General features: G+C 36.0%; 1 protein-coding gene across 4 annotated transcripts in view; it reads right to left on the minus strand.

Moving 5' to 3' along the window:
- The window catches only part of LOC145683840 (choline/ethanolamine transporter flvcr2a-like), an 87,276-nt gene that overhangs the window by 37,627 nt on the left and 25,842 nt on the right, over window positions 1–23,807 (minus strand). For all 4 annotated transcript variants that reach the window (XM_081755438.1, XM_081755462.1, XM_081755446.1 and 1 more), the window contains exons 2-4: window positions 10,205–10,485; window positions 7,842–8,066; window positions 2,882–3,023 (exon numbers count right to left, since the gene is read on the minus strand). In XM_081755438.1, coding sequence (XP_081611564.1) covers window positions 2,882–3,023; window positions 7,842–8,066; window positions 10,205–10,477 — 640 coding nt within the window. In that variant the 5' untranslated portion in view covers window positions 10,478–10,485. The remainder of the gene's footprint in view (window positions 1–2,881; window positions 3,024–7,841; window positions 8,067–10,204; window positions 10,486–23,807) is intronic.

The raw sequence follows: 23,807 nt of genomic DNA on the forward strand, positions 1-23,807 counted from the left end.
GGTAGATAATTCCATAGACTTTATATATAATTAGAAGATCCTTTATCTCTCTCTCCTTGTTCTATAGAGATTACGCATGCTAGTATAGATTCCACAAAATCTGAGAGCCTTGAAATACATTTCCCTCTGTATTAAAACATTAAAAAATACTTACATAAAGTAGGCATACTAATAAGGCCTCTATTTTTCTTACCTTTATTTTTATTATACTACAATCATATTTAGATAATTCTGTTAGTAAGAATAGAAGTGTAGAGGACATGTATTTTAATCCAAATCAATACTAAAAATTTTAATGTTACCGTACAGTGCTTTTCACTTGTTTTCTATAAAGCAATGTTGGATGGGAATAGAATATTGCATTAATTGTTGAATGCTATGGAATCGAACCCACTAATGTTATAAAATGGCATCTCCTCACAGGGAAATATGTATAACGAACCCAGGACACACAAAATGGCAGCCGTACAGGGACACACAGAAATCAAACCCAGGATACGTTACAAAAATAGCACCCTATCGAACAGGAACATATGGGATTGAACCCACTAATATAAAAATGGCATCTCCTCACAGGAACATATGTGTAACAAACCCAGGTCATATTATAATTCAACCCCAAAATTGCATACAATTTAGCATCCTAGACATTTAATCTGTAAACACCTACCAACGGGAAGAACAAATCTCATAAACTTATGTTCGTGCTACACAACATTCGGTCAACGGAATAGGACATCGCATATTTTGGCAATCCCTTCCTTTCTTATAGTGATAGTGAGTGGTTTAGGTGGACTTGACCACACAAGACCAATGTTCTGGAAAATATTTATCAGACAATGTTGAAACCCAGTATGAGTTCATACAGAGACTGCTAGATTCATAAGGCGAGTTGCGATAAATATTTTTTATCCACCTAAATCACTGGTGTTAGTATCGATTAAGTTCGTACCTCATTTCCTTGAACCAGAAGTGCAATTTACGAGTCACTAGACCTTAATGTAATCTTTGATACGTCTAAAGGAAAATATGATTGTGTCTAAACGACCTAAAGCATGCGTATCTGCATAGGATTTTATCAATTAATAAAGGAAATAGAAGTTTCTTCTTTCATTTATCATGTGTGTTTCCCCAATCTGTAATCTACCTTTCTGTTACACGCAGAAAAGCTCGTGGTATATAGGGGTCTATTATAGGTAGTGTTGTCTTTCGAATCATTTAACAACTTGTTTTATGATTAATATCTAACAACTGGTTCTATGATTTGTATAGTAAGTAGTATAGTATTATTACTATTACAATATAATTATATTATGTATTTTTATATTATTATTCCAATGATACTAGTAACAGTGATTAGGATTGTCATATTGATTCTCAGGAATAGTACTAGAGATTCTTCTCCTAAGTATTGGATCTAGATGTGGAAACAATGGAAACACAACTTAATTGGTTTCAGGAACTTGAGAAATTTTAAAAGGAAAACCTGTTCGAGCGAATTGGTTAAAGGACCCATTGATGATAGGTGTCACCGATCTAGGTATATTCCTAGAATAAATAGATTCCTCTACATTATATTCTGAGAATATTTGAAGGCTGAAAAACTATCAGGTAGTAACTTGTACTTTACAGTAAAAGGTGTGTTTTGAAATAATGTATTTCCTATAAACATTTGTATTTTATACTTTGTAAAGAAAAGGAGCAATCTGTGCAGGGTTCCTACATTCTATCATTTTTAACATGATTTTTATAATCAAAGAGAAAGTAAGTTTTAATATTTAAGCAGAAATTTGATCTAAGGTGAAAAACCAATTAAAACCGTAAAGAGTGCAAAGGCAATTTTACTCAGTTTAGGAAAAAGAATATTTTTGAAAAAAGAACTCATTTTTAAAAATGAAAGCTTTCTTTGCTACAAAAGAGAATAGCAAGCTACAAAGTGTTCGGAAAGTTTCTATACATCTGTGAGAGTTAGATTAAATCCTTTTGGAAACAAAGAAAGCAACGCAAACTAGACTTCAATTTCATCTGTCCAGAAACTCCAAGCAAGTTGGTAACAAAGCAGTATTGCAAACCTTCGCATAAAATATTTCTCTTTGTGGCTGTGAATGTCACGAATCAGACGTATAGAGACTTCCTGAACATCCTGTATTAAAAAATATTATATTGTGTATTCGTAGCAAAAGGAGAGGAAAAACCAAGTGACCCACTGTTTAGAAAGTCAGTTGTAGAACGAAATAAAGAGTAATTCCCTTCTGTGTCTATCCATATTCTTATTTGGCTTGATTTTATTCTCTTCGACGACGCTCTAGCTTTCAAATGTTAGGCAGAGACACCAATACCATTAGTTCCTCAGCATCTTCATCGTTAGAGTATTTAATAATGCTGTGTGGCATCTCTTACAAAAATGTTGCACTTCAAACTTTCTCTGACAGACACATAAATGTAAATATCTTCTTTGCCATTTAAATATAGGCACACGAATTGTTGCGCTTATCAAATCAGCCATGGTTTAATTGTATACGTCTCCCACCTTTAACAACAACAAAATTAATTCACACATTGATCAATAACCGCCCAATTAATTTAGAGTGTTATATTTTGTTTTTATTTCTGAAATGAATGAAAAACGACTGATTTTGGTACAGTTTTCAACACAATGCGGCGATAAACTTAACTTCCAATGATTGTGATTTATTATATAAAATATAATTATAAGTATAATAGTATTACAAATTTATTCAACTTAAATGGATCTTAAGGGAAGAAAAACACATTTGCAAGTTTATATCAGCCCAATAGATTAAAACAAAGTCTGAATACATGCTTGAAAGCTAGTTACTTTGTGTAAATATTGTAGTAATGTTTTTCTTTTAATACTTACGGAATATCAGTAATAGAAGAATCACCGTAGCATAAATGGCTATCGAGAAATACATGACGTAAAGATCGCCACCAACGTCATCCAAATTGTCATGATTCTTCACAAGCACAGGAGGCAGCAAGAAGCCCAGGGCATTCCCAATCTGGAACCAGGTTTACGAACATCTGAATATTAAGAGAAATTCTACGTCATCCATCAAACTACTAATAATAACTGTCGATAACACTAATTATACTCCTACCATCATCAGTATTACTACTCTTCATACAAATGTATTCAGTGACTACAGATATTACCTATTAAGAAGATATAAGAAAAAGACGGAAAGATGAAGAGAAAGTAGAGTGCATGAAAAGAAACCTATAGATTTTTACCTCTTTTGTTCAATATCTACATAAAAGAAGTAATGAAGGAATTATTCGATAATAATAATAATAATAATAATAATAATAATAATAATAATAATAATAATAATAATAATAATAATAATAATAATAATAATAATAATAATAATAATAATACTTCAAGTCAAGAGGTAAGTTGTTTCAAGTTTCGATATATTTGACATGCAAGTAAAAAAAAAAAGGAGGATAAGAAGAAAAAAGGGATCGGAATTACAATATTATAAGATGTCCATGATTCGGAATCTTTTACGGTTAGAGACAGGAAGTTCGGTAGTTGAACTTCTCATTTAAAATAACTAGACACTTGTTTGATCGTTACTTGATATTTCCCCTAGAAGGGAAGAAAAAGGCGGGAAGAAGAAGGATGGGGTTACAAATGTTAAATTTGGATGGCTATATCTCGAAATTCGTTAATTTGGTATCTAGACTTTTCGTTAAAATAAAATTAAACACATGTTTCAGTGTTTCTTGATATTTTCCCTACAAGAGAAGAAAAATGACTTAGGGTTGCAATTCTTAAAATAAGGCAATGTCTCACAATCCCTTAAGACCCTTATCTCTTAAGAATAGATTAGAAGAATTAGTTTTTATTCTCTACAGTAGTTTAGTTGCTCTTGAAGTAGAACATGTTATATATTGTTAATTATTCTGTTATTGTAATTTAGTATAAATGTATAAAACTTATTTATTCTTGTTGTTGGAGTTATTTTAGATTCACTTTGATGTTTCAGTCAGGTCTTTTGTAGTAGTCTATGTCTTTCTAATTTTCTGGATGCAAGGATGATTATTCAGTTGATTATTCATAAACAGGGGACTCTCGGTTCAGCCTTTCTGCTCTCATTTTCCCAGGATACTTTGCGGTCGATGACGTCACGTGGAGGTATCGCCAAGGACGTTATAAAATAGAGGATCTGGCCATACCACAAAATTGTGAAGCCATACGTATCCTACGATTGGTAATTTCCTTACCTATGAAAGGTTATTTCAGGTAATTTCTTATCATTCCTATTTGTACACCCATACGTGCAGCATGTAACCATTGTATAATATAAATTTGAAGCAACAACTTAAATAAAAATAAACACCAGACACAGTACATGTCTACATATGAAGATCAGAATGTTTTGAGCCAACTGTATATGGCCGTCATTCAGTTACTTAATAGGATGAAGATATATATATGGGCAGATCCTCTATTTTATAACATCCTTGGGTATCGTGAGGTATTGTCCAAGGGAACAAGTGAAATACTGCATGCGCGATTACGCTAGTTGGTATACTGGTGCAAGATGGGCAGAAATTCCTCTACAAGACGTTACGAACAGGGAGCCAATTAGAATGCTAAACGCAAATTGGGGCTACTTGTTACTTTATATACTTTGATTCATAAATATATAGACCCATAGAAAAATTAAGCGCATTAAATATTCAAAAACATAATATGCGCGGAAGTTTTTCGAATTTTGTTAAATTTATACTTATGTTTATTTAAATTTAATTTTACTCACATTTTTGTTGCATCAGAGACTTAATGAAATTGCGTTACAAATCTGATTCCGTCCAAGAAGTGGTAGCTATTGCCGGAATTTATTTATTTGTTTGTATATAATGTTAGATCTGGGAACATTTCATCCACAAAATACCTTTTAGACATACATGTATTACCGAGCACGATTGTACTTTCATACTTGTAATGATATATTAGGCATTAGTGTACTTGTAGTGTGTATTAGCGTTAGTGTATGCATTCGTTTTTTTAAACTTTATAAGTGCAAGAGCTAGTTAGAAAGTACAGGATGGATCCTCAGATTTTATTAAACTTTTACCAGCATTGCAAAAATTCGTTTGGGCCTTAATAAATTAAAGGCATGAAAACTGGTATTTAGGCTTTTAATCTAAGATAATTAGATATGTATACCAGTGTTTTTTAACGATTCCCTTAGAAGAGAAGAAAAAAGAGTGGGGTTTCCAATTTTAATAAGATGGTTATATCTCGAAATCACTTAAGAGTAGAGATGTTAGAGTTGTGAGAGGTGCTAGGACATAGGCCAAGTAAATGCGGTGATCTAGGAGCTAAGTCCCAACTAGCCGACGGCCAATCATATTTGATTACCATCTTTCCTCTCAACAATTCCTTCAGTATTATTGGAATTTTACTGTTATAAATAGAAATCTTTCGTTTGAGCTTGCATGATTATGTCATGTAGCTTAAACGAAGGAATAATAAACTAAATGAATTACTATAAAAGATCAAAATATAAATGATATACCGTATTTAATTTAATGTCAAATATTTATAATATTCTTTAAGCTAGAAAAGACAGATGATTAGTGAAATTGGACGATGATGAAGGAATGAGAGGAATTAAAATGTGGGAGGAGATAGAAGAACCCCGAAATAAAATGAAATATTTGAGTTTTACGTCCCACGATTATGCCGGCTAGGCTAAAGGAGACGGTGATGATGAGAGATGAATGAAATGGTGAAATGGAGAAAGTGGGAGGAAAGGAAAAAATCGAAATTTGACCTTTGACCCTATATCTCTTCAATCGTTAGTACAAAGCGACATGCTTCTATGACGAAACAAACTTCTGTCCTTCCTCTAAAGTTACAACAAATTGCAAAGCTTTACCTCATACCACTTTTGCACAGTGAACAAATGAAATTGACCCACGAATTAATCAACCCTCTGTGTATATAACCCTCTCCAAGTTGCGGGACTGAATTTGATTTAAATGGCACTGGAAGTATCACTATTTGTCCCAGAAAGCTATGGATTCGACTAAGATCGGTCATTTTCGATCATTTTTATTTTTATTTATTTATTTGTCATCAATACAACAGGCATAAGCCCAATTATAGTGTTCGTATGCTACATAATAAATTTACAATAGTTTTCTTAAACATTGAGTTCATATTACAGATGTCAATTTCTTTGTGTTCGATACATATTTTGTTATAAGAAGAACATATTCTGTAGATTGGTGATTTCAATAATACGTTGGTCCTTGCTATTTTGCAATAGAACAGGCCAGAATAATCAGCACGAGTTTTAAGTGTCAAATTCATTTCCAATTCTAATTATGAACTAACATCTTGAGAGATTCATTAACTCTGTTCTCTGTATGCTTATTAATGTCAGTTTCGTATCAAATGTAACTCCAAGATCTTTTACTGAATTTAGTCTATTTTGTAAGATCTGATCATTGAGTAATTAAACTTCATTTGACTTTAGTTTCTGGTAAATGGTAAAATGTTTTGTTTATGTTCACATTAAGTTTGTTAAGAGAACACCGATTAGCAATATTTTCCATGTCACGTCGTAAATTGAGACAGTCATGAATGGTCTTTATTCTACCGTATATTTTGGGATCATCCTCAAAAAGCAAATTTATCACTTAATGATCAGGGAAATCGTTAATGAATAAAAGGAACAATAACGGACCTAGATTAGAGCTCTGGGGAATTCCAGAATATGCAATATAATCATATGATTTATATTCTTTGTAGATAACAATTTGTTCACGATTATTTAAATATGATGAAAAGAACTTGATCAAGGGAAAAGAGAAATTATCCTTCAAGGGAGAATTTTCCTCCGTCTCCAAGTTGCGGGGCTGAATTTGGATTTAAATGTCATTTTTGATCATTTTTAAATGTCTATATTATTATTATTATTATTATTATTATTATTATTATTATTATTATTATTATTATTATTATTATTATTATTATTTAGAAAAACATACATGGATGTGTTTAACTGAAATAAGGTTCTAATTTAACGAAATTGAATTTGGATGGTTTAAACTGTGAATGTACGAGTGAGCAGGTTTGAAAGGTTGGCAGCCCTGGGTCGTGTAGTTCAAGTTATTAAGTCACAAACATAGTGACTCATTTTTATAATATAGATAGATTTGTATAATGTCTTATTTTTGGACATTGTGTTTCATTAAACGTTACTAACAGTGTTTCTTCCAGATATGTTTTTTGGGGGGCACTGCCCCCCGGAGGAGACCAAAATAATACATCTTTTTATAATTATAAATAGAACAGTACCAGCAGTGCCGCCACGGTATACTAAATGTGCGACCTCCAGAACATTGTTTCTGAAAGAAACACTAGTTACTAATATTATGAAATTTATCTATAAATACCAGAGTATTTTTGTTTTTTAAATCCTATCATCTATTGGATGTTTTTTGGTCAATGAAGAGTGTTATACAATAAAATGGTAAAAAAAAAATGTTGAAACAAAAAGTATTGTTCTCTTTACATACATAGATTTATTGTGAAAGAGTATTGTTTCGTATGTAAATTCGTAATATGTCATGTTTACATCGAATATCGTATACCATTGAACCGAAACGAAAAATTGATAAACATGTTATTTGTTGCTTGTCAACGTCTTTTTGTGACGTCATCGCCTATACCGAAACAAGCACAAATATGCAAAACAGACAAGAAAAAAAGGACAGAGCAACTGCACATCGTGACCTTGTCAAAGTGTTACGAGGTATGCATTAAACAACCTTGGTTACATAACATAACCTACCTGATTCCCAAACACTCCTATTGCACAGGCTGATGATACTTCGTCGGGGCCGAACCAAACAGCAGCTAACTTCGGGGGAATTCCAAGCACAAACAGCTGACCTATGGCTGCTACAGTTTGTCCAATGAATGTAACATAGAATCGATCCGGAGACACTGAACCAACTTTAATCCAAGCGCCAACAAAAGTTAAAATAGCGCCAAATAATACCGCCGATCTCAAACCCTAGAAATAGAGAAAATAAAAAATACAGAGGTGTGTGTATTTTCTCAACATTTTTTTAAATAAAAATACTTACTTCATCATCAATGTTTAACAATACTGAATATTTATCCAATTACAGACATAAGTAAAGTAAATGGAATGAATGAATATGTGCTTAAAATGGACTGGTATGTAACGAAAGGTCGAGCTTTATTGAAATATAAAGAAAGTTGTGTGGAAATTGTATAGACCTCATATTACTTTGAATATTATACAGGGTAAGGCATAAGTCTGTTAACACCCCTGTAACACACGAACGGTTTGGCGTTCACACTCGGTCCATGGTATATGTTGTTCGGATGGGTAATAGACCATATTATATGGCATGGTTACCCTGGCGGCCATCTTGGAAGCTGCCATCTTGGATCCAACTTTGGATTTTTAAATGGGAAGGGAGCATGTGGGGTATCGTTTGATACGAGCTCGATCTCAGAGAAACAGTGGTGCAGTCCATTTACACCTACCGTTATTGGTTAAGAAGTTATTGCTTCACAAATGTTGAAAATTTGCCATTACAGCATGTTTTTCTCTGTTGTTCCAGGTGATGTAAGAACAGTGTTGAATTCAGGCATTCTCACCCGGGAGGGGAGGGGAGTTGGGGTGAAATAATTTCTACATTTTGAAATTGAAATTTTTTTAAGTTTCTCCGGGGTGGATGAATTTTCTTCGGGAGGGAAATTCCCCCCGGGCTACCCCCTGAATTCATCACTGTGTAAGATGTCGCTAACAATCGCAGAACGAATCGGGATCGTGGAGAAAAGTTGTGGACGATCTACCAGAGCGATTTCGGCTGAGTTTAATGCATCCCACCCAGAAAGGGAGAACATCTCATACGTTGTAGTGTTCAAGTTGTTAAAGAAGTTCCATGAGACGGGGTCGGTGCACGAGAAGGATCGATCTGGACGCCCAGCACCGCTACTGCGGACGACAAGACGACAGAAATGCTAGCTGCTGTGGTGAAAAGCCCAAAACGCAGTTCTCGTCGTGTGGCATCCATAACAGGAATCAGTCAGCGATCATTGTTACGGGTGCTGCATGTGTACAAGTGTCACCCATACAAGCTGAGCAGCGGTTAACAGAGAATGATCCAGACAGGCGAGTGCAGTTTGTTGAATGGGCCATAGAAAAATGTGAGGAGGATCCCATGTTCCCACAACGTGTTCTTTTCAGAGATGAGACATTATCCCTTGTAAACAGAGAGGCCAATAAACAAAATCACAGGTACTGGAGTGACAAGCCCAGATTGGCACCAAGACAGCAAAGAGGTGGGTGGGGAAAAGGTGATGGTGTGGTATGGAATCTGGGGGACGCGCATTATTGGACCGTACTTCATTAACGGTACCCTGACTGGTGAGAAATATCGTGATCTGCTCGAGGATGATGTGTTCCTTGCTCTCTTGAATGAGGACGGTGATTTTCCATCCTTTTTCCAGCAAGATGGGGCTCCACCTTACGTGCGTTATGTTCACGGCAATGGCTCGACAGACAATTTCCAGGACGTTGGATAGGGAGACGGGGACCGATAGAGTGGCCACAGATTACTGAATTCCCGGTATTTGCACACCAATTTTTAGAGAGGTAGGTGGAGAATGATCAAGTACTCCCAAACAGCCTCTCTAGAAATGATTGTGCAAGTACCGGAAGTTCTGAAAGATGAATTTTTGGATAGCCTATATATCAGTTCTTCAGTGATATCTTGAACCGACTACGATGGGTCCCATAGTAGTGGAACTATGTACTTTTAAAGTTCCCTTATTTCACGTTTACGGCACCCTATAACTCCGAAACTATTCACTTTTGAGCACATCCCCATGATTTTTTTTCTTATTTTGATGTGAGGAAACTGTTCTCAAAATATTTTGTCACATTTATGTGACACCCTGTATACTGTATGAAAGATCTTGAAAAAGAATTATTACTTCAAATACTAGCGTTTTGTAAGCCGTGGTTTACTTTCTACATTTGTAATATTTTTCATTTCTTTAAATTATTCACTAAAATCTTTTTTTAAAAAAACAGAGTAACTTTGCAAAAAGCCGAACAGTTTTTTTTTTTTCACCAAGTCTGTTGTTTAGAATTAACATGAGTTAAAGACTTACCTTAATGTTCAAGAACCACGACGCTGGAAATATAAGCGGAATATACACTGCCATGTAAATCAAAGAAAGCCAGTCCACGGCGTAACTCGGAACGCCGTAGTACCTAATCAGAATATTGGCGATGATGGCGTAATGGATCCAATTGAAAGCATTGCACATCGAGTTCAATACGAAGAGCAGGAGCATCAACCATCGCTTTCTGAACACGCGATATCCTTTGTTCTCTTCTGGTTGTTCCATGTCGGAAGAAGGAGCCACTTTATTATCAAACATTCTTCAACCTAGTATGATAAAGAAATTTGGGTATTAATATTCTTGTATAGCTATTTGTCCAACGGAGGAAACAGTATAAAAATAAAATGCCGTTTACGAACTGACACCTTACCCGCATAATAAAAAAAGATTTATCTATAGATTGTACAGCTACTTAAAGACACTGTGTTGGTATTCAGCTTGAAAAATAATAGCTAGAGCTCACAGATTACGAGAAAAACCCTAAAACAGGGGAAACGGGGAAAGGTCAACGACACGGTCAAGTCCATTTTCGGTTTTTGAGGTGTGGTCTATACTTAGATGTCGTCTGTTACTCCGGGTAGTTATCCGTGTGCTATTCCGTGGTGTCTTTGAAACCCCCGTGCGAAAAGTGGGCGAGCCCATACCTACGTCACACTACTTCTGCTAGGGTTCTTCTCGTCATCTGTGAGCTGTACATCGATTAAATGAAAAGGTGTATTATTTAAATTTTCATTTTCTTTTAAAAGGAAAAATTCAATATTGAGATTCTCACACTTCACATACGGCTTGTATTACAAATTATTGACCCGATTTCAGAAATTTACGGTAGCTTTATTATTAAACATATTGCCACAAAACGTTATAGATTAATTGAAAAAACTTAAAATGGCTTTTGTGTTGCAGATTCGCTTCTGATTTGTGCCACAAGAGTGCAACACTGAGCATTTATTCAAGATGGCAACAGGGAAAGAAAAGCTTATGTTGTGCTCGAGTTTCATTCACATCAGTATGTCTTAACAGTGAAACGACACTTCGGATCAAAGTGCATGTGCTCAACCGTGTCCTCAGTCATTGTAGGCCGACCACATGATTTCCCCTTACAGCAGATGTGGCTTTAGTGGTAGGCTGGGTAGGCACGGGCTTACCGAAAAAAATTTGGAAAACATATACTAAACGCTAAAAGATACAATAAAGAGTAAATATATTTTCTACTATTTATATTAATGGTAGATAATTATTTAAGAAATACCATCAATCACTACTGTAAAAGTAATTTCCTACTGTCATCAATCAATCAAATGTGTGTATGTATCCATGAGCGAGGGAGAGAGTCTACCCAAAATTAAAATCCTAAACCCGCCCCTGCCTTACAGAGGCTTCCTGAAGCTGTAAACTGTACACAGCATCGCTGAATGGACTTGGTAGTTGGTGGATCTTTTATTGAACTTCGTTCGGAAGTATTGTTGCTTTTTCAGAACAGACTGATGTGAATGAAACTCAAGTACAAAAATACGCTTTCTCTGCGCCTGTCGCCATCTTGAATAAATGCACACTGCTGCGATCTCGTGGCAGAAATCAGAAGCGAACGTGCAACATAGAAAACTGAGTTTTTCAATATATTTGCAGTTTTGTGGCAATGTGTGTAATAATAATAAAGGCACAGTGAATTTATGAAATTGGGTCAACCGTTTGTAATAACCCGGTGTAAGGACATGCAATCCTGTTTAAAATAAAACTCTCTATACAAAAAGTTTAAATTTAGATGAGCACCCTTCATATCTAGGTTAAATGAAGAAGCACCCTGAAACGTTGGCCTGAGCAAGCCTCTAACCGTAAACATTTAAGGATGAACATATGTTTGTGTATCTGTTGATGTGTGTTTGTGCCACGGTAACTCCCATGAATATAATCTCTCTTTTTTCTAAGTTTCCAGACGAATACTATACATCTAAACAATGCCATGTTTTGGGCATAGTTCATGTCCAATTTACTTGCAATGTTTCAGACAAAACCTGTTACTACTGACCTAAGATCGAAAAGTAATTCTGCAGGAAACACTGTTGAGAAAACCATAATACAATGCTCAGCAATTATGCTATTTGATGTGACTTTTATAGAACATTCAACCACCACTCTGGTTAGCAAAGAATGATTTAGAATCGAACGACAAGCCGTTAAAATTACACATAAACGCATCCGTACGTATTATAACACAATAGTGTTGTGTTTTATTTATAGCTGCACAAAATAGTTAACACAAAAACACATATGAACATAATTTTGTATGTTAGTTCACTTTTATACTGTGAATTGAATCAGTCCTATCGAAATGCTACAAATAAACTTACGATAAAAATAAATAAACAAATCTAAAAGTGCAGAAATTTCGCAACTACTAGTAGGTCACAGCATCATAAACACCTACATATATATATTTTTATCTATGAGGATGTTATTTCAAGGGGAGAGGAAGGTTTTTCTTGACATTTGACAGGACATTTATTTTCATTCAGATAAAAGAACATTTTTTATTTAAATTACTTTTTTGTACTAATACTGTAAATTGGCACGCTAACTTGGTGCAGTATCCGATAACATAGTTTCTTCTTTTCCCTATAAATACTAAGCGCTCACTAGTATAGCACTCACCTCTCGTGCAAAGAGTACCTGGTTCGATCCCAGAGCGTGCTTGTTGTAGTTAACCATGTCATGTCCTAGAGCTTTATCAACATTCTCCTGTTTTCTCCCACACCCTCATTCTACTAACTCTTTTCGTATTCATTCATTTTCACTAATCATCCGCGTTCTTTACCCTATCGTGGGACGTAAAACTGCAGATTCCATTTCAATCTAGCAAGAATCTCTATACTGTTTACTCTCTTACAATATGTACTGTTATATGTGGTATTAGGAGTCCATTTCTGCACAAGGACCAATACAGATGGAACTATGAAGTTAGCCAAGAAAGTTCTGACGCTTTTTCAGCCACCACCTTCGAACATCGATATGTCACCTAAGACGTATCTAGAAGATCAAAAATAGTCCCCATCAGCATCAACGGCCTTCGTTCTAAAGGCCATAGATCCCATCGCGGTAGAACTTGGTGGGCCGTAAACCGAAAAAGATATCAAGTGCATTTTGCACCTTTACTAATGATTTGAACTGGCGTAGTCTAAGGTCAAAGGAATGGAACAGCTGATAATCGGACGGTGCAATATCCGGGGAGTATAACGGATGCAATAGTGTTTCCCATCCAAGGCGTAGGTTCATCCTAGCCACATGGGGCTTAGCGTTGTCCTATAACAGCAGGCCTCCTTTGCGATTCAGAAGTGCTGGATCCAGAGTTTTGAGTTGTTCTTGAACACAGCTCAACTGCTGACAGAACACAGTTGCATTGATGCTCTGACCAGCTGGTAGCAGTTCGCGATGCATGATGTGCGAGCAGTCTACCAAATATAGGAGGACCTTCCTCTGGTGCAGTGCTGATTTCGGCTATTTTGGAACCGGTCCATGGGATATTAACCAATGATGACGGCACCATGGAGCTTGATATAGGACCCACTTCTCATCACATGTCAACACCCTGTCCTGAAATGGCTCCTTCCTCACAGATGTCTGCACGTGTTGCCTTCTGGCTCGGAGTCAAATCATGTGGAACCCATCGATACAACTTATAGTGGATCCCAAGTTGATGGCGGAGCTGCCGAATGGTTTCTCCAGTCCTACTAAATTGTAGTCCAGTTTCTCACATATCTTGCCAGTATTCACCTCAATTGCTGCCTGAAGATCTTCATTTTGTACGTATGTTGGTCTTCCGGCACGTGCTGCATCTTCGAGTGTTTCGTCACCGTCCTTAAACTTGTTAAGCCACCGCTGCACTGCCCGCGTAGTTACGACACCTTCACCAAAGGCCTGGCATATCTTCCACCCCGCTGCAGCGTCGTTTGACCCCAGTTTGAACTAGCACAGCATGCACGTCCTTATGACGCTCTGTGAAGCTCCTATGTTCACTCTGTCCTCACGCAAGTTCACGGTGTAACTGAACTGCCACAACCAGGTAGTATGTTGATATACCCACAACAACAACTAATCTTCGCCTTAGCTCCATTCGCATTCAACTCACGGTGTGAGGGACAATTGAACACCGACCTCCACAAAAAGCGACAGAACTTTCTTGGTTACCTTTATACATCTTAATCACTAATGAAGTAATATTCTAATGAAAATCTAGAAATTCTACTAGATTCTTTTTCTCCTCTCCCCCGTCCCAAACAAAATCTGAAATAAGTTACTGATACTCTTTACTCCATTAAATGAGAATTCATAACAGGGAGGAATGTGTTATTTCAGAAATTTTACATAAATAATAGTTATTTTGTAAATAAGTGTCATGGGAAACCTCTTTCAAGACTATATCATTTTATTGTCATGTTACGTTCTTTTTCTTTTTTTTAAAAAAAATAGTAAATTGGAATAGACCCTATCTGATGGATGACCTTAGGAAAGGTTATGGAATTCACTTTATATAATAACTTCTTAAAACCAGTATTCTTGTTTGATTGTTCTGTGCAGGAAGCCATTACGTACAACGTATACAAGTTGCACAACTAAACATTATCTTAAATTTTTAACATAGGCCTATATCGGAAAATGAACTAATTACAGCCTGAATGTCAGAAAACACATTTCTGCGCGTTACATGTTTTTAATAACTTCCGCTTTTTATTATCGAAGTAAATTAAGTTGCTGGTTTTAAACCATAGCGTGTCTGGTGTTTTCGACAGAGAAATATGTCATGAATACTAATAATACATCCTTCGGCATTGCCAAGCACAAGATAATCAAATTGCTATATCTTACAATCAAGCTACTCGTACAGGCTTAAGTAGCAGTATGAAAACCTAAGCATACCAATTTTTATCTCCGCCCTCCCCCCCCCAAAAAAGTGATACAATACCATACACAACGTTATACAAAAGGATAAACACATTTCTTTACTCTTTAACAAATTAAAGTTACTTAAATAAGTTGAACTGTATGATGCTTAAGGGTCTTCACTATAGCGAAATTAAACTACCGCTAATTTAGAGTTTTTCTGCAATATCTTCAAAACAAATAAAAATATGCGAAAAGCAGAAACGTAGTGAACTAGACAATACGATTTTACATGTGATACCATTATCACAGCTCATCTATCTGCTTTCGATTTGCAACTGTAGGTAGATTTGACATTTTTTGCGGGTTCTGTAAATAGCGGCATAACAAAAGCAGATAGGTGAATTGTGGTAAAGATATCACATGCAAAATTGTATTGTCTAGTTCACTACATTTCTGTTTTTCGCATATTTTTATTTGTTTTGAAGATATTACAGAAAAAAAAATTAAATTAGCGGTAGTTTAATTTCGATGTAGTGTAGACCCTTAATTCCACTATGTCCGATAGACTGGTAGGAACTAGGAACAGGCCAAACCCACAGCTTCCTTTACTTCGTCGCTACGTTCGTATCTGCTCGGTTTCATTCGGGAGAAAACACCCCTCTCACCATCGACAGCAAATTGAATCACTGCAAACTGTACCCTTGCAGAGCAGACGACATAAAATCTTTCAGTTTAACGTCCCACGTTTACACCCTTTAGGCTAAGGGAGACGATGATTAAGGCAAGTGAATGATAATGGAAGAATTGGTGGAGTGATTATGTGGGAGGAAAACGGAAGTACCCGGAGAAAATTCACAGACGCGATGTTCTCCACTACAAATGTATTTTTGCCCACTCAATTAAAAAAAAGTGTAATCCTTATCACATGTACAGTACTTACTACGCAATATACGCCTAGAGGCCTACGTGGATGAGCTTTAAAAGTACCTTAATAAACATATTAATCAAAATGTCAGTTAAAACATTTTGTATGGAGAAAATATGAAATGAAAATTTTAGTTTTACGTCCCACGTTTACGCTCTTTAGGCAAAAGGAGATGGATGAGTCATGAAAATGAAGGAGTGAAATGAGAATTTGGGAGGAAACGGGAGAACCTCGAGAAAATCTACTGACATAATGTTGTCCACCACCAACTCGTGTGGGCGGGGAACGAATCAAGGATCTCTGGCACCAGAAGAAAGCACTCTATCACTGAGCCAACATACTCCCCCTCTTTCCCTCTTTGTAAGATATCAATGAAATGTGTGGTGTTTTATTCAAATGTTATGAGTCTTTTGTAAACAATGGGGTCAAAAAGGACAAGATCAATAGTTGAAAGGGTGGTCTGAGCAACTTTTTAGTGCGTTCGACGCTCTTTCACCGGGAATTGAACACAGTACCTCGTGCAACCAAATACAAGCACACTTGCTACTAGATCAGTGAGATGGGCTGAAATAACTAGAACATGGTAGTTTTATTCGGCTTAACGAAAAAATTAATAATAATATCTATATTTTATTTAAATAAATGAGTCAAATGCAATCAATTATTTTAATAAAGAAATTAATATGTTTTTACAAATATTTTCCCTTCGTCTTTTCTCCATGTTATTCAATTTTTGATTTCAGGAATGTAATGTAGGGTATACGGGAGTATATAGCTTATACATATCTAATAGCGTATATTCCCTTTCCATCAGGGTTGCAATGCAAGGTATATTAGAGTATATGGCGTACTCACCTAGTATGTTTGTATTTCAATGTATATTCTCTTTCAATCAGAGATTGAATGCAAATATATATATTGCATTCAATCTCTGACGTAATGGGAAAAAATGAAATCTTTGAGTTTTACGTCCAACGGTTATGCTGGTGAGGCTAAAGGAGACGGTGATAATGAGTAATGAATGAAATGGTGGAATGAAGAAAGTGCGAGGAAACGGGAGAACCCCGAGGAAACCCACGCACACGGTGTTTGTCCACCACAAAGTTCACTTGGCGGGAGCTGGGATCGAACCCGGGACTCCAAGCACCAGAGGTGAACGCTATACCACTTAGCCACCGCGGCCCCCCACTCTGACGTAATGGAGTAGGGTATAAAATATGCCGCGTATACTCATCTAATATGTTAATAGTTCAGCGTATATTTGCTTTAAATTAGACTGATAATGGAGGGTATAAAGTATGTAATCGCATTTCTTCACAACAGTACAGCGTATACCTACCAAAATTCAAGCAATACATCACTGCTTGTTTTATGATCGTTTTCTCTATTTCATTCTGGTTTCCTTTAAATCAAAATGCTATTACATTAAAAAAAAAAAGTTTGAAACTACACACCTACTTCTTTCCAATTGTTGATTGCTGTAGTTTAGTGTCCGTTTTCAACACCAAAACTATTTGAGATATGAACCTACAGTTCAAGTTGGAATCCAATCTACCGTAAAGCGTTCAATGCTCTCCCACCAGTAATCGAACACGTGATCATGTGTACCATAGGCACTCGCGCTAACCATTGTACCATCAGGAAGGGGCTACATACTTCTTTATGAAAGAATTTCCTCAAAACAAGAAAATTCGGGGATGCAAATAAAATATATTAGAGTGAAGAACTAAGTGCAAATTTGAATTCCACTCTGAACTTCTTTTTTTATTATTGTTATTTATTTTCTGTCACAATTATCGTAAGGTCAAACCTCGAACTACTACTGATGCTAAAATATTTATATAAAACAAAAATAGATATACGTAAGCAATATTTATTATTAAGTTGTAAATTTCAAAACAAATCCATATATTTATTTTTAAAAAATGGTTCAGTTTATGAAAGAGAGTTCAAAGCACAAAGTCTGCTAAACTTACGTCATTATTGACCTCAATTGCGAACCGTATTATTATTATTATTATTATTATATGACAATATTAATTTATGAAATTTCTTTTCCTTTTGTATAGTCGTCAGTGAAAGTGCTTTTCATGAATTCTTGGCGATTTGACAAATTTGAATAACAATTTTTCATGATCTGGTCTGGTCTTGTTCTGTACGTAGACAGATTCTAATGTAAATCACAACAAAATAGCTAGATCAATCACTACGACAGTAAACCCAGAGTAAACAGAAATTGTACGAGAATGGAATGACCAATGGAAACGCTAAACTACAGCCACAAATCAGAGATAGCTTATCAAGATGCCCGACACAATTCCCAGATACCAATCAAATGACAATGATACTTCCGTCCATTTTGGATCTACTATTGTTCAGTGGCTCCATCTAGTTACGTTATTGCGACTTAGAACCTGCTGCCTTCGTGCTTGTTGACTGCCATGAGCATCATATGTAGTGCTCACCTTATTTCTCTGTGGGGCCATGAGCACCATATATAATGCTCATGTTTGATATCACAAATTACTAACCTATCCAGGTTCTTGAGCATCATATATGATGCTCATTGTCACAAATTACTGTGAAAGACCATGAGCATCACATATGGTGCTCAGCTCCCATTTTCGGGAGAAATAATATCGCGACAAAAATGTGATATAACTATCCATATCCAGTGGTGCCCCCCCCTTATGTCCATGACGCACCCCCCCCCAATTGTCTATCCGTAGGTGTTCTTCCATGAAAAAAAAATCTTTTCAATTAATTTTTACACCCCCTCAAACATATTTATATAGATTTTAACCCCCTCCCACATATTTCAATGACGCAGTTTGCGTCGTAGCCCCCCTTTGTGGGCACCCCTGCATAATCGAGCCAAAGGTAAGAAGAAATTTATGAATTCCTGGGATCAGTACCCTCAAATCACCTTGGAGTCAACCTGTTAACAAGACAAGACCGCATCATGGAAAATTGTTCAAATTTGCTCAATAGACAAAAATAAGTCAACCAGCTTGTGTGAATATTTTCATCAGAAATACTATAGAATCGTTAACAAAATATTTATTTATGAAATATGAAAAAAATCTGCTACGTTGTTTGAAAAAATTCGTCCGAAAAAAAAAAAAAGCCACCTCCAAGAATAAATTATCTCTCAAGGGCGCCCATGTTGTGGTTTCCAAGGAAGGGGGAGAAGTATAAGGGACATTTCAAACGCAGTCTCAAATTTTGCGGTAACTATTCTAAAATATCTATTGGGTTTTCGATCTTCCGAAGCACAATTTCCTCTAAAGGGGGGGCAGCGCCCCACTTTGCTCCCCCTGATGGGCGCCCTTGCTATCTCTTGTGGATTTTTAAAATAAGAAATGACTTATTCTGTATTAGTATTTTACCTTTTGGCAGGTCCTGGGAGTAACGAGGTTTAAAGTTTAGGTTTGGGCCTGTAAATGTTCTTTCCATGTTTCTCGATCTTCAGCTTCCTCCTTTAACTTCCAATATTTTCTTATATTTTTCATATCATCGATCACTTGTGTTCTTCTTCCTATTCCTCGCTTTCCTTCCACCTTTCCCTCTACGGCGGTATGAAGAAAACAATTTCTTCGCAAGATGTGTCCAATCTAATTGGCCTTCCTATGAAGGATGCTGGCTAAAAGAGTCTTCTTTTCTCCTACCCGTTTCAAAACATCTTCGTTTGTTACTCTCGCTCTCTCTCTGTTCATTTTATCTTCTCCATTTTCCTCCAATACCACATTTCGAAGCTCTTTAAATATTTCTTCTCTAACTTCCTTAATATACAAGTCTCTGAACCATAAAGTCCAATGTTCCATATACACTGTAGGCCCAGCATTTGACCAATTTCTTTCTTAGTTCAATATTGAGCCTGCTACCAGGTAGTTAAGAGTGATCTTTTCTTGTTGAATGCTTCTTAGGCTATTGCAATTCTTGACCTGATTCCGTATTGCAGGGTTATTAGTGAAACATTTATTTATTAAATATCAACAAAATCACATGAGTAGTTTTTTTTTTTTACAAAACTCGTCCGTAATCAAATCATTCCAAGAGTAATTTACTCAATATGGATTTGTTTTAAGGTCAAATCGGTTATGCCATATTGTCTGATTATTAATGAAACTTTTATGTATGAAATATGAACAAAATAGCCTTAGAAGGTTTTTTTTTCTGAAACTCGTCTGAAGAAACTCACCTTCAAGAATAAAGTATTTTATTAATGAAATGTTAATTAGTTAACTGTAAATGATTTCTTTAATTTATAAAATGCTAGCAGAGTACCCGTTCTTCACATGGGGAGAATACGTTTCATTTTGGACATAAAGGGCAATAGAGGCGAAGTTTGGATTTAAACGGCATCGGAAGTATTACTGTTCGTCTCATCGATCTTGGAAACTATGTAATTGACACTAATATCGATTAATTTTACATATCTCTCCCTCCCCTACCTTGCATCGATAAAGTGAAATGATAAATACCATCCCAGACCCGAACTTCATCTAGGGGGCGCGGTGGCTCAGTAATAGACTGTTCACCTCCGGTGCTTGGGGTCCCTGGTTCGATCCCAGCTTGCGCTGTGTGGACTTTGTAGTAGACAAACACCGTGCTCGTGGGTTTTCTCGGGGTTCTCCCGTTTCCTCCCACTTTCTTCATTCCACCGTTTCACTCATCTCTCATCATCACCGTCTCCTTTAGCCTAACCGGCATAACCGTGGGACGTAAAACTTAAAGATTTCATTTTTTTTTTCATTCATTTCTTATCATCACTGTCCCCTTTAGCCTAACCGGCATAATCGTGGGACTTTAAATTTAAAGATTTCATTTTCATTTCCGAACCTCATCTATGTTGAAAATTTGATCGAGATCGGTCGGGTGGTTCAAGAGTTATGAAGTTACAAACATAGTCACTTTCAATTAGATGAACAAAATCGTGAGAGTCGATTTTGAGAAAGTCATCCGAGAAATAAGCTGCATAGTAAATTACCTCTTGTAAATATTTTTAAGGGCAAATTAGTTGTGCCATATTGTCAGTTATTAATGAAACATTTACTTATGAAACATGAATGAAATCGCGATAGTCAATTTTGAGAAAGATAGTCTCCAGAAAAAACTCTGGCCATGAGTAAACTACCCCTTCTGAATTTTTCTCAGAGAAACGACTTATAGATACCATATTATAGATTTGTTAATGTTATTATAGATTGATTTACGAAATATAGCTATAAAATCATTGAGTTGTTTTCGAAAAACTGCAAATATTTATTTTCACCTTTCAGTAAACTATCGTTATTTCATCAGGAAAAAATTATTTAGGATATCATCAAGGGAATCTTAGAAAAGACTTAATTTAAAATTTTGGTCTTAATACGTTGGACGATATGGCCTCTACGCGAGGGAATGGACGAAAAGGCATGTCCAAAATCCGTTTCGACGTGTAGGGACCATGGAACTTGTAAACTAGTTGACATCTCGAATTCGATATTTTTTTCTTTTTTCAGGATCACCATACTTTCTGCTGTTCTATCGTCGGTCGAAAGTAAAAACTGTTTCCGAGTCAGTAGCAAATTCAATTCTCCCAGAAAACCAAAATCGATTTTCAGAGAAAATAGATTTTCGTTCTCGAGAGACAGAGAAAATTCCGTTCTCCGGACAGCGGTATATTGTACAAATATACGGTATCCTCTTGCTTACTATAGAAATCAGTACGGAGCATACGTTATCCGTATGCTACATAGGCACTGTCCTTAGACGTTACATCATGCCGTTGCAGGATGTCTGACATCTAACAGTTTTCCTTATATCACATGCATATACTTATGTTTCATTCCTCAGCTATATGTTATATACGTCCATTTGTATGTGAGATCCTGACCGCCTACATTGTTTCATACGGAAAGTACGTATATATGGAACACTTATACGGAAATTATTATAAAACATGCTTTTTCAGTTATACGTCTGTTGGACGTTAAGTCCAAAAACTACAGGAATTATGCATGTAACCTATCTATCTATTTAAGTACGCCACCTACAATTTTTTTCTCAGTGTATGTAAGTAAAACAAGCGAAATTACAGACAAAATAGAAGTAACAACACAGCTGTAGGTAGAGTTGCCAACACCTTTTCAAAGCATATGTAGTGTAACTTATTTACGTAGTTTTCGAGGGGAGAGGATATCAGCCTTTCTTTTCCCGTAATAATGTAAATAAGTCTTTTATAGTCAAGATCGAATCATGTATATCTAATTGATAAAAGGAAAATAAGACAGTTTAAATCATTTAAACCCTTGAATAGTATATAGGATATGTGTAGGTCTACAAATTACGTGCCTAAATATATTAAAAGTAAAAAATAGAACTAATTAATGGTTTTGTTGTGTCTATAGCAGTGTTGCCACACTTGGCACAATTGTACCAAATTCAGCCCTTTTTGTCATTCATCGGCCCGTTGGTACCACGCTGGCATTTTCAGCCCCTTTTGTGAAAAAGTTGGTATAATTCTACCCAATTCAGCACCTTCTAACAAATACTTGCCACATTTTTTGATATATAGCCATAATACCGTTTTGGTTTATTGGCCACTTTGAAATAGAGACGCGTTTGGTTTCCATACAATACACATCTAAGATGATAACTGTTTTCCTTTTAATTTAGGGCCTCTGTTATACTTCCTACGTGCGAGAAAAGTTTCATCTACTTCCATCGTTGTTCGGGGTCCTCCTATTTGGATGCTTTTAAAAAGTAATTTTTAAAAAGAAGATTTTCTTGATTTAAACTCTTGGAAGAGAGGGGGGGGGGAAAGCAGTGTTCTAGAACTTAACCTGTTTTAGTTTCGTGATACAGAGCCATGTATTACACTAGTAAAAAATAATGAATCCAGCCCTTTTTGTTTGAATTTGGTACTATTTTCCAACCCACTCCAGAGCTAGGACTGTGGCAACACTGGCCTATAGTACCGTTTGTTCTTGCTATTGTTTCAGGTGCTGCCATTCGAAGATCTACTTCTGCTGTTTACATTTAAATAAATAAATACACTGTAAATAAATGATTAGGTGTTACTCCCTTGACAACTCGATATTCACCAATTACCAAGTTTAGACTTTCCTTTACCAAACCAGGTACCTACCTGCCGCAGTTGTGAGATTTCCTTTTATTTTAAAGACTTCGTATGATACTGTAGAAACTAAGTACCAGTAATAATAATAATAATAATAATAATAATAATAATAATAATAATAATAATAATAATAATAATAATAATAATAATAATAATAATACCTTCCAGCTTCATCAATCAAATATCAAAATCGGGACATTTTAAAGTCACAACAGAGCCACATCAAGATGCGGGAGATTTTCTCCGAATTCGGGATCAGGACTGTTCCAACAAAATCGGACGGGTGGCAACCCTAGCTTAAATTACGTGTTTCCCTTGTTGGGTTGCCACATTTCCGTTCTCCGCCTGTTGGGAATACCCGGATTCAAAATAGATTCTACGGGTCTACGAACCAACGAACTCAATCTACGGGTCTAAATATTAAATTACCTATAAGTAATTATTGTGTGTTATTTCTGTATTATACTGTATGTTGCATTCAGTCCTTTGTTGTACACCTTGTCTCAAAAAGGTTGAGCGCATTCTTTATTGCTGTTTCGAGGCAAAAATTTTCTAAGTCAAACTTCGGGTATCTTCGGGAAAAAGTAAACCAGGTTCGAACCTCGAAGCCAACCTTTGCAATCGGGAAAAATCTTGCAGATGTGTTTTTCTTCTTTTAAATA

The sequence above is a fragment of the Thermobia domestica genome, chromosome 1 (assembly GCF_964235325.1).
Source record: "Thermobia domestica chromosome 1, izTheDome1.hap1.1, whole genome shotgun sequence".
Lineage (NCBI taxonomy): Eukaryota > Metazoa > Arthropoda > Insecta > Zygentoma > Lepismatidae > Thermobia > Thermobia domestica.